Raw genomic sequence first — 11,678 nt, 5'->3', positions numbered from 1 at the left:
TTCATGAAAAACACTGGGTTTTTGTTTTTGTTTTTGTTTTTTTTTCTTGTTACCCCATACATCAGTCCATCTTTCTCTACTGGATGGTGAGCTTCTATGGCATCCAGAACAGTATCTGTCTTGTTCTCCCAGACATACATTACTCAGAACAAGACATGTCAGTTGAATGGTTGAATGGTCATTCCAAGTGATGCAGTAGTTGAAGAAAGGGAGAGCTGTGGGCTAGAGATCAGACCTCTTTTCCCAGACATACACCAAGTAGGACAAGGCCGATACTCATCTATAATTATTAGTTCTCTACAGGGAAAGGGACTTGGTGGGAAGTAAAGCTCAGACTAATTTCTCATTTAGGACAAAAAAAAAAAGATGCCATAAAGAAAATACCTTAATCCCAGGTACTGCTGCTTTCTCCACCAAAACAGTCACCAGTATAAAGCCACGCAGGCTTTCTTCCCCAGGAAATGAGAAAATGACGTCCAAGTTCCTTGGGAAGGAAATGACCACATGTTTAGAGAGGTTTGTACACTGTGGTGTGAGCAGGGCCCAAAGACCACCTCAGAGCCAGACAAATGCAAGAGCAAGTAGACTTGAAGAAAACCCCTCTCATCTCTGTAGAATAGCTCTGAGGAGGAGAATCTGCCTCCAGCTCTGCTCCAGAAAGGAAAGAGAGCAGACTTATTCAAGACCATGGTCAAGGACCAGAGGACTCTCAAAGTCTAGCATGGCTTCCCAGTGGAACAGCTGACATATAAGTGGGCAGGCACTGCTGATTCTCCACAGGGCCAGTCTGTGGCCCATCACACCATCCCCGTCAGGAGCAGGGGCAGTCTTAGAGGTATAGTGACCACAGACAACAGCTAATTTCATGCTCCTTTTTTAGACTTGAAACTATGGCCCAAGGAAGCAAAATGGTTTCCCCAAAGTCATGCAGCTGATTAGTCACAGGACCAGGGCAGGAATATCTCATAACTCATGTGAGTGCTTTCTCTCATCAGTGACCTTTTTCCCCAAGTGCTGTATTACGTAAGAATGACAGCTGCAAGACCGTCATAGAATCATCTTTAAAAGACCAGCTATCTAGATTCAAATATCCCAGATGTCAGTCCAATCTGCAAAACCTAAAATTTCACTCCATAAATCACTTCTGTCTCTAACATTTTAAGCATGACCAGAGATGAAAAAAAAAAAACACAAAAGAAAAATAAGTCAGGAACTCCATTGTGCCAGCGAAGTTACACTTGTGTGGAAAGTGGCTTCTTCATCCTTCCAATCTCCATCTGCTGAGCTACAGTTTTTATACAGAATGTCTTCATTGAGCTGAGGAGAGGCAATGTCAATTTAGAGGCTAATTTTGCTCTCTGGGGAAAGAGGAGCCTGAGGATGTCTGGACCAAACCTGGCCCATGAGCTCCAGTCCATGTAAAACAAGATATTTCAAAGGGATTCTTCTGTAGCTATAGAAACCACTCTACAATTTTGGCCTTTTCATACAAGCTATGGTGAGACCATAGATCTTTTTCAGGTCTTAGACTTCAAAGAATCACAGAGGATTTAGAGAATTTTTAAAGTCTTTTTTCTTTTCTTGCATTGAACTTTATTTGCTTCATTATGAACAGACTTGAAAATGTAGTAAAGAAAATTAATCGCCTAATCCTTACAAAGCACAGGGACCATTGTTAATTTTTGGACTTTTAATTTTTGGCACATTTCCCTCTAGTCTTTTTTTCAGGCATTTTTATTTTTATTTTTATTTTTTAATTTTTTTAATTAAAATTTTTTTTTAATTTAGTGACTCATCAGTTACATATAGCACCCAGTGCTCATCATAACAAGTTCCCTCTTTAATACCCATAACCCATTTATACCATCCACCACCCACCTCCCTCCATTAACCCTCAGTTTGTTTTCTATCATTAAGAGTCTCTTACGAAAGGGTGCCTGGGTGGCTCAGTTGGTTAAGCGTCCAACTTTGGCTCAGGTCATGATTTCACAGTTGCTGAGTTTGAGCCCTGCATCAGGCTCTGTGCCGACAGCTCAAGCAGGAGTCTACTTCAGATTCTGCGCCTCCCTCTCTCTCTCTGCCCCTCCCCCACTCATGCCCTCCCTCTCTCTATCAAAAATAAACATTAAAAAGAATTTATAAAAAAAATTACAAGAGTTTCTTATGTTTTGCTTCCCACTCTCTCTTTTTTTTCCTTTCCATGTGTTCATCTGTTTTTCTTCTTTAATTCCACATATGAATGAAATCATATAGTATTTGTCTTTCTGTGACTGATTTATTTTTGTTAGCATAATACTGTCTAGCTCACCCCACATCTTTGGAAATTGCAAGATTTCATTCTTTTTTTTTTTAATGTTTGTTTATTTATTTTGAGAGAAACAGTGCAAGCATGAGAGGGACACAGAGAGAGAGAGAGAATCCCAAGCAGGCTCCGTGCTCAGTGCAGAGCTACATGTGGGGCTCCATTTCATGAAGGTGAGATCACAACTATGATATCACAACCTGAGCAGAAATCAAGAGTTGGAGGTTCAACCAGTTGAGCCACTCAGGTGCCCCATGATTTCATTCTTTTTGATGGCAGAGTAATATCCCATTGTGTGTGTATGTGTGTGTGTGTGTGTGTGTGTGTGTGTGTGTGTGTGTGTGTATGTATGTGTGTATGTGTGTATATATCATATCTCCTTTATCCATTCATCGGTCTGTGGACATTTGGGCTCTCTCCACATTTTGACTATTGTTGATAATGCTGCTATAAACATTGGAGCACTATGAATCTATATATTTTTTTTATCCTTTGGGTAAATACCTAGTAGTGCAATTGCTGGATCATAGGGCAGTTCTATTTTTGACTTTTTGAGGAACCTCCATACTATTTTCCACAGTGACTGCATCAATTTGCATTCCCACTAATACTGTAAGAGGGTTGCTGTTACTCCACATCCTCGCCAACATCTGTTGTTTCCTGTGTTGTTAATTTTAGCTATTCTGACAGGAGTGAGGTGGTATCTCACTGTGGTTGTGATTTGTATTTCCCTGATGATGAGTGGTTTTGAGTATCTTTTCATGTGCCTGTTAGCCATCTGGATGTCTTCTTTGGAAAAATGTCTATTCATGCTTTCTCCCTATTTCTTAACTGGATTATTTATTTTTCGGGGTGTTGAATTTGGTAAGTACTTTATACATACTAACCCTTTATCTGATATGTCACTTGCAAATATATTCTCCCATTCTGTAGACTGCCTTTCAGTTTTGTTGGCTGAAATAGTTCATCTTTGCTTGTTTCCCTTGCCTCTAGCAACATGTCTCATAAGAAGTTGCTATGGCCTAGGTCAGAAAGGTTTCTGCCTATGTTCTCCTGTAGAATTTTGATGGTTTCCTGTCTCACATTTAGGCCTTTCATCCATGGCGAATTTATTTTTGTGTTTTGGGTAAGAAAGTGGTCCAGTTTCTTTCTTCTGCATGTTGTCATCCAGTTTTCCCAAAACCATTTGTTGAAGAGGCTGTCTTTTTTTCCATTGGATATTCTTTCCTGCTTTGTCAAAGATGAATTGACCACATAGTTGGGGGTCCATTTCTGGGTTTCCTATTCTGTTCCACTGATCTATGTGTCTGTTTTTGTGCCAGTACCATATTGTCTTGAGGACAAATGTCTTGAGGACAAGCTTTGCATTAAAGCTTGAAGTCTGGAGTCGTGATGCCCCCAGTTTTGCTGTTCTTTCTCAGGATTGCTTTGGCTATTTGGGGTCTTTTGTGGTTCCATACAAATTTTAGAATCGTTTGTTCTAGCTCTGTGAAAAATGCTGGTGGTATTTTGATAGGGATTGCATTGAATGTATACATTGCTTTGGGTAGTATAGGCATTTTAACAATGTTTGTTCTTCCAATTCATGAGTATGGAATGTTTTTTCCATTTCTTGTGTCTTTTTCAGTTTCTTTCATAAGTGTTCTATAGTTTTCAGAGTACAGTTCATTTACCTCTTTGGTTAGGTTTATTCATATGTATCTTATTGTTTTGGGTGCAATTGCAAATGGGATCAATTCCTTTATTTCTTTTTCTGCTGCTTCATTACTGGTGTATAGAAATGCAACATATTTCTGGGGCACCTGTGTGGCATAGTTGGTTGAGCCTCTGATTCTTGATATCAGCTCAGGTCATAATCTCACAGCTGTGAGATCCAGCCCCACATTGGGCTCTGCATTGAATGTGGAGCTTGCTTGGGATTTTCTCTCTCTCTTCTCCCCTCCCCACATGCTCTGTCTCACAATAAATAGACATTTAAAAAAAAAAAAAAAGAAAAGAACTGCAGTGATTTCTGTATGCTGACTTTATGTCCTGCAACTTTGCTGAATTCATGTATTCATTCTAGCAAATTTTTGGTGGAGTCTTTGGGTTTTCTAAAAAGAATATCATATCATCTATGAATAGTGAAAGTTTGATTTCTTCATTGCCAATTTGGATGCCTTTTATTTCTTTTTGTTGTCTGATTGCTGAGGCTAAGACTTCTAGTACCATGTTCAGTGGTGAGAGTGAAATATTCCTGTCTTGTTCTTTTTCAGGCATTTTTAGATAGTTTATATACTATATACAAAATTTGATGTGCTTTCCTTTTCGTTTATTTGTAAGCTTTTAGTTAGTATGGATTATAAAGTTAGTGAACGATTTCTGAGAACTTACCTGATTTCCAGGGGTCTAGTCAAATTTCAGTATCGATAACCACAAAGAGAAAAAGGAAATAAAAGAACAAATCAGTTTCTAAACTGGTATGTGTTTTGAGAGGACATAGACACAGGCACATACATTTGTGTCCAAATGCACATGCACACACACACATCCATGCACACTTTGGATGTCACAGGTCGTGACTACACTGTGGGTCTGAAGGAGAGCACAATGCTCCACCCCAAATGCACTGCTTTGGCACACTGATTATTTGAACTAATGTTATGTAAGAAAGAGCTGGCACAAGAAGGACATTCTGACTTCCTTTGTTCCCCTGAAAGCAGGAAATAAATCTGGTATGTGACAGGTACCCAACCTGTACCAGGAAAATTAACCCGAGAGGGAATTTAGGGCCAAGAAGCCTGTGTAAATACACCTTCACTAATTTGCTAACCCTAAGCCCAAACCCCTATGTCTTGTCAATTCTTCCCAAATGTATTGTTTTCTTGTCTAAAGGTACAAAGTTTTCCTGTTTTGGTCACTTGTCTGAGTCTCATATTTTATGGGCTCCCATAGGTAAAATAATTAATTTCATTTTTCTTCTATTGATCTGTCTTATGTCAATGTAATTATCAGACCAGGCAAAGAACCTAGAAGGGAAGAAAGGAAAAATTTTCCTTCCCTGAAAGTCACTGTGTGACAAGGAGTAAGCTAAATCTCCACTCACACAGGAGCCCAAGAATATTTAGCCTGTGGCCACCATGATAAATTATCTTATTCCTTTTATATATTTGTCATTGCCACAAACCCATATTTCTGTTATAATTATTATACTCTTACTTACCTTTAGCATCAGATCAAGTTTCACTTCCTCATCAAGCTGTTTCCTGATTTTTAAAGCCTGCATTGATATAATTGCTTTGAAATGCTTAAGGGCTATTGCTTATGTCCCTCTTTGACATTTGTCTTGTTCTTTAACCATGTTGGTGCCCTTTGCTTCCATGTCTTCCATTTCTCTACAGCACTTAGCTCTATGGAAGGCATATTAAAAGACTCCAAACTTAATCACCAAGAAAGCTAACTACTGAGCCCCAGACTGTGTCTGCCTCTCTGGGATGCAGCCCTGCTCACTCACTCACTGGGCAACTAGCCCCTTGTTGTTGTATTGATTTAACCATTCCAGTCCAGACATTTTTTTTCCCTTCAACCTTTCCTGTTTCTCTCTTTCTCTTCAAACCAGAAATCCACCTGACTCAACACCCAATGCCTTGACCAGAATTATTTCTGCACATATATATATTATTTCTTTCTGTCAAAACTCTGAGTCAGATTCAGCAGCTGGTCACTAATTTTGTTATGAAAGAACTGGTCAAAGATCACGATTAATAATTATGGAAAATGTATCCTCCCAGGCCTCAGGCTTCCTTAGAGAGATGAGATGGCCTCCCTTCTTCCAAGAAGCACATAAATTAGCCCCAAAATCTATAATGTTATATTAAGTGTTTAATCATCTAGAACAGATTCCCATCATCTCCTCTGGCATTCTTGTGGTACCTACAACCCTCAAGCTGAGGAAGTTCTTCCTCACATCTAACCTAAATGTCCCTTTAGTTATTTTATTAAGTTACAAAAGTACTATTTCTTGTACCTACAGCCTGAAATAAATTTGGTTGTGATAATAAAGTTCAAAGGGAAATTTAACAATTCACGTTTTCCACCCATTCTGATTAATTATTGTTTGTTTAAAACTCACACTATTTTTTCTTTAGACCAATACTTATCTACATTCCCAGCCCAACTTTCCAAGGATTGATGCCAGCTAGGTAGAAGAGATAGCATTATTAATCAAATTCTCAATCTAACTTTCTAGAGCCCTACTCTTACTTCACCTATAATCATAATCATAATCACAATCATTTATGATCATTATATCAGGATGACTTATTGAAGTCACTGGCCCTAATTTGACATGAATGGAAGGCATGTTGTGGAATGGAAATTTGATGAGAGAATGAATGAAGCCTAATTATGCAGGAGCTTGAAGGTCAAGTTAAGAAATTCAGATTGGATGTGGAAGAAAACAAGAAAAAGTAGCCTGCTCCAATGTATTCAGAGTGGATTGAGAAGAAACTTCTGGGACGTGTAAATTTTGAACTTGAACACAAGTTCTTTGGAACCATAAAGCAGACACTAAATATGAACATCTAGAATCACACATAGCTGAAAACGCCAGGCCTTTACTGTAAGGAGAGGAAGTTTCCATCAATTCACATCCAAAGCACTCACTCCCTGTCTTACCTTTCAGGATCCCTAATGGTCCAGTTTGTCAGCACCAAGTCTGCATGGACCAGGATAGGAGGGATGCCCAAGTTCCTGGAGACTTCAACAAAGGGAAGGGCAAGATTTCTTGGCAGAACCTTTTGGATATAAATACAGGAAATTAGCATACACCAGAAAGAATGCAGCAAGGGAAGTAATCTGATTGCCCTTTACTCCAGTAATCCTGTGGTAGAGAAATGACCTGGGCATAAAACTGGAATTATCTGAGTGACCCATATACACACACCTCACTCTCATATTTTTTTCCCTTAACATTCTAGTGGATATAATGTGTATGAGTACAATCTGAAATATATATGAAAATTACAAAACTGGAACACATACGTATACATAGCATATAAAATAATCTCTGAAAACTGACTCTGCAAAGAAGGGCATCACCAATGTTTAAACATAAACTGGGGGCTGAGTTGATGAGCAGTGGGAAAAATATCTCTAACTCTTTATATATCTACTTATCTATTGACAGAGATGTCTACATAAATATGTATGTGTGTATTTGTATAAAACTACATATATACATACATGTGTATGTATACACACATATACGTGTGTGTTTATATTTCAATCAGGAACAGGAATGGGGAAGACAGAACACTTCATCCTGTGTGGCAGCCAACTCTGTTCATCACTTCATAAGTCAAACCCAATAACAACTTCAAGACGGTCCCTATTTAACTCCTAAGTTATCCAAGGAACACTCCAGAGAGACATATCTGCCCACAAGTCCAGAAAAACTACTCAGATCTGTGGGAGATGGGGGGGCGGAGGGGGGCGGGGGTTCTTTATCTGTAGACAAAGTTAAATTGGTTTTGATATAAAATAACATTCTTATGCTCCCTATCTCCCACTTGCATTTTTATATCCCCCTAGGATAAAAGTATCTATTAAAGAAGTCTTGCTTCTGCTTTTGCTTTCCTTGGATTTTTAGACTTGGGACAGAACTGTTTTTCAGGTAAGAAACAAAAAGAACTATAGAGTTTTAAAATTCAAACTTAAGTTTAGTTTCCCTGAGTCAGGGGTTGAGAAGGGCAATGCAAAAGTGAGGTGTCTATTTAGGTAAAGAGTTAGAAGAGGAGATGTAGAGAAAGTTGGAGATGATCCCAGGCCATGGACAGGGGAATCCCTGGTAACCTGGAAGTAGATGGACACTCCACGAAACTGAAGGCTTCCTCCCCTGTCACCCTTTCTCTACCCCTTCCCCATATCTGGGATTACGGTTTAGAGACACAAAAGGGAGGGAGGCCCAGCGGGACATTTTGTAGTGTGCCTAGATTTCAAAGTTTTTATATCAGACGTACATTTTTTTTTTTTTAATGAGATGTACTGACATTTAAGAACTCTGAAGCACATCTATATCTTCTTCTTCTCTCCTTTCTCATTTTCCCTTCCTTTTGTCACAGGGGGGTTTCCTCTGTTTACTTGAAAGAAAATAGGAAGCCTTCACCAAGCAAACAAAATAGGCCTGGGCTGCTCAGTGAACCACGGAGTACTGGAACAAGTAACTCTGATTCCTGGAAAAGGGACACTTAAACAAAATGAAAGGGAGTGGTGCTTTTTTACTGCTGTTAATGGAACTCAGAGATTTCATGTCTCCAGGTTTAGGTTTTTTGTTTTTTGGGTTTTTTTTAAATGTTTATTTATTTATTTTTGAGAGAGGAAGATAGAGAGAGAGAGAGAGAGAGATGCAGGGGAGGGGGCAGAGAGAGAAAGAGAATATGAAGCAGGCTCTGTGTGGACAGCAGAGAGCCTGATGCAGGGCTCGAACTCATGAACTACGAGATCATGACCTGAGCTGAAACCAAGAGTCAGATGCACGACTGACTGAGCCACCTGGGCACCCTCCAGGTTCAGGCTGAAACTATAAAAGGTTAAGTAAAGATTTAGAAGAGATTTAAATGAATTATTAAGAGATCAATAATCAGTAGAAAGAGCAGAGTATTAAAAAATTAAAATTAATCTTGTTAATGTCAATGGGTGCCTTTTAGGGAAAGAAGGTTACATTAGTGAATCAGAAGATCTAAGCATGGCCTTGCATTTTACACTAACTTGCTATCTGACTCTGGAGAAGGATTTTTGTCTTCTGTAGTCCCCAGCTGTCTATAAAATGGGCACAGTGGAGTTCTGTTTACTTTATGGGATTGAGAAAATCAGGAGATAATATATGTGCATAGGAATACAGAATGCTGCAAGTGTAAGCTATTATTAAGTTTCTTTTTTTAATGAGATCTCAGTTCTTGCCTTCATATACAACTTGTTAAACATTCTTGCCAGAAAAAAAAAAAAAAAAAAAAGATGTGAAAGCAAATGAATGGCTACAACTTCTAAAGAAAATTAGCTTCTTAGGGAAAAAATTTCTCTCATGTAAGTGAGCCATTTGTCCTTCCTTCAACTGACAGCCAAAGAAAAGAACAAGAAAGGACCTATTTTCCAGGAAAACAGTGTGGGGCCAAGCAGTGAGTGTACTTCAGGAGCAGCAGGCTTGCCAGGTGACAAGACAGGCATGTGTTTTGTCCCCTTACCTCTTTGGGCTGCGTCTCTCCTTTCTGCCAGACATAGCCCATGGTAATAAAGCTCAGAACCAAGTGGGCCAGGCGCTGTTCCCGGTAATTCTGGAGGAACTGGCAGGTCAGGAGGGGCATCTGTTCAAGAGAATATCCAGAGATTATCAGTTGCACGGTGAGGATGAGCACAGGGGTTCTTTGACGTGAAGGGTTCTATGTGTATAAGGAGCAGGTTATATTTTAGTGAAGGAACTAAGAGCCACCATGCACACCCCATTTCTCCCAATCTTAGGACACTGCAGTATCTGAGGCATTTCAGGGGACCTTGCTCAGGAACTACCTAACCACTCCATCCAAACTCCTAAATTGCACCCATGGTTGTGTCAGACGCTAGTCACCTTCACTGAGCTGACAGAGTGTGTAGTGTTCTAGAATAATTAATTTACAAGACTGAGATCACTTATTTCATGGAGTCTATCGTGGCAACTTTTACAGTCCTACATATCAAGGCACCTCTGCTTCCTTGGTATCATTTAACCCTGGTAACAAGCCTGCACTGTGAGTGTTACTTTCTCTGTTTAATTCCGAAGTAAAAAGAGAAACAGTGCAATTAGGAGTTTGACCAAATCCCTAGGGGGTGTTAGCTGAGCTGGGCCAAAGAGTTTGTTCAGTCCTGTTTGAAACCTTCCAGTGACCCTGGCTGGGTGTTTTCACCTCTCCATGCCCTTTTTCTCTGATACGTATCACCAGTATCACCAGGGGATTTACAGATGTTGTCTTCATGAAAACCACACCCGTACAGAAGTCAATTGTTGACAGCGCTGCCCCAACAAAACATTTTGTCACTTTTGTCTGGAACACCCTTGCCTGTCTTGGTTGACTGAAACAGTGAGTTCCACCTTCCTGGCACACCCCCTCCTCACCTCGGCCTTTTTCCTTGGTCCCCCTATCTCTTCCCCAGCTGTAGACACAGCCTGATCCAGATCTTCCCAGGGGTCCTTCTCTGGGTCTTTAAGTGCCCCAAGAGGCGGCGGTGGACCTCTTGGGTATCCCTTTAAGCGCCAGGCACCGCCTCTGCCGCCTCAGACCCGCTGCCCCTCCCGCCCAGGCTCTCCGCAGCTTGCTCTAGAGCCTCTGCGGTGACGACGGAATCCTTCCTCCGCTCTCCGCCAAGGGGCAGCCTTCCCGTGTCTGTTCGCCCCGCGCAGCTGCGTGTTCCTTCCTCCTAAAAGTTGGCTCTGAATCGCAAATGCAATGTGCTCTAGGCTCGCGTGCGTTTGCGTGTGCGTGTATGAGGTGGGGGAGTGACTGCTGAGATGTTGCATTTCAACAGGAACCGGCTTGAGAATTATGACCATAGTTATTAAGCACTTGTTGTAAGGTGCTTAGGAAAGCGTTTCCAAGGCACGATGCTAAAAACTTCCCATGCCGGATGTTCTGTCTTGCCCCCAAATCCACAGGACACAACTAAGTCAAAGAGGGTAGGGTCAGGGTCACAGAGCCGGCAGGGACTGAGCCCGGATGCTACTTCAGTTCTGCCGACAATTGCCCTGTTCTCCCAAGTCAGCACTGCCTGCTAGAAACATGGAAACCACACATGTAATTAAAAAATTTCCAGCAAGAAGGGCAAAAAAGGTTCTACTTAAAGGGCCCTTCCTAGGCAAGCTTATCGAGAAACCCCGCAGATGTCCGTGTTTGAGCCTCTTTCTCTTTCAGGTCGTGGTGCCCTTCATTCTCAGAAAATAGACCACAACTATAAAACTTAACCTTCTCTAGCCTGGGACCATAACCCACATCCCAGCAGAGCCTGGGACAGAGCATCCTGAGAAACTTGTCACCTCCCAGTCCCGCCCCACCATGGGTGTGGCTGCAAACCTCTCACAACCTTAAAATCCTTTAAGAGGCCCAGCCTAATACAAACTCGGGCCACTGTTTCTCTTGATATCTGGCCCCTCTCCTCTCTTGGAGAATGAGTAAACTCTGTCCTGCTAGTTGTTCTACTCTTTGTGCAATTCTTGGTCGCTGGTGCCACCAGCCACCCTAACAAGAGACATTTAAAAAAATTAGTAAAAGAAACATGAAATTTGTTTTAGTAACATATTTTTTTCTAGGTCAATATATGCATAATATTATTAACACATCATCAGTATAAAAATATTGAGATGATTTGCAGT

At 40.7% G+C, this 11,678-nt stretch overlaps 1 protein-coding gene across 2 annotated transcripts in view; it reads right to left on the bottom strand.

Moving 5' to 3' along the window:
- IDO2 (indoleamine 2,3-dioxygenase 2) overlaps positions 1-11,678 on the bottom strand; it is a 68,217-nt gene that overhangs the window by 26,137 nt on the left and 30,402 nt on the right. Inside the window, exons 1-5 of one of the 2 annotated variants that reach the window (XM_078445523.2) lie at positions 10,428-11,321; positions 9,523-9,642; positions 6,959-7,077; positions 4,676-4,690; positions 385-484 (exon numbers count right to left, since the gene is read on the bottom strand). In XM_078445523.2, coding sequence (XP_078301649.1) covers positions 385-484; positions 4,676-4,690; positions 6,959-7,077; positions 9,523-9,642 — 354 coding nt within the window. In that variant the 5' untranslated portion in view covers positions 10,428-11,321. Of the gene's footprint in view, positions 1-384; positions 485-4,675; positions 4,691-6,958; positions 7,078-9,522; positions 9,643-10,427; positions 11,322-11,678 lie in introns of those variants that run through there. The other variant, XM_078445521.2, reaches the window with a different exon arrangement.

This window comes from Panthera onca, chromosome B1, assembly GCF_046562875.1.
Source record: "Panthera onca isolate mPanOnc1 chromosome B1, mPanOnc1 haplotype 2, whole genome shotgun sequence".
Taxonomy (NCBI): domain Eukaryota; kingdom Metazoa; phylum Chordata; class Mammalia; order Carnivora; family Felidae; genus Panthera; species Panthera onca.
This window is presented reverse-complemented; position numbering and strand designations above follow the sequence as displayed.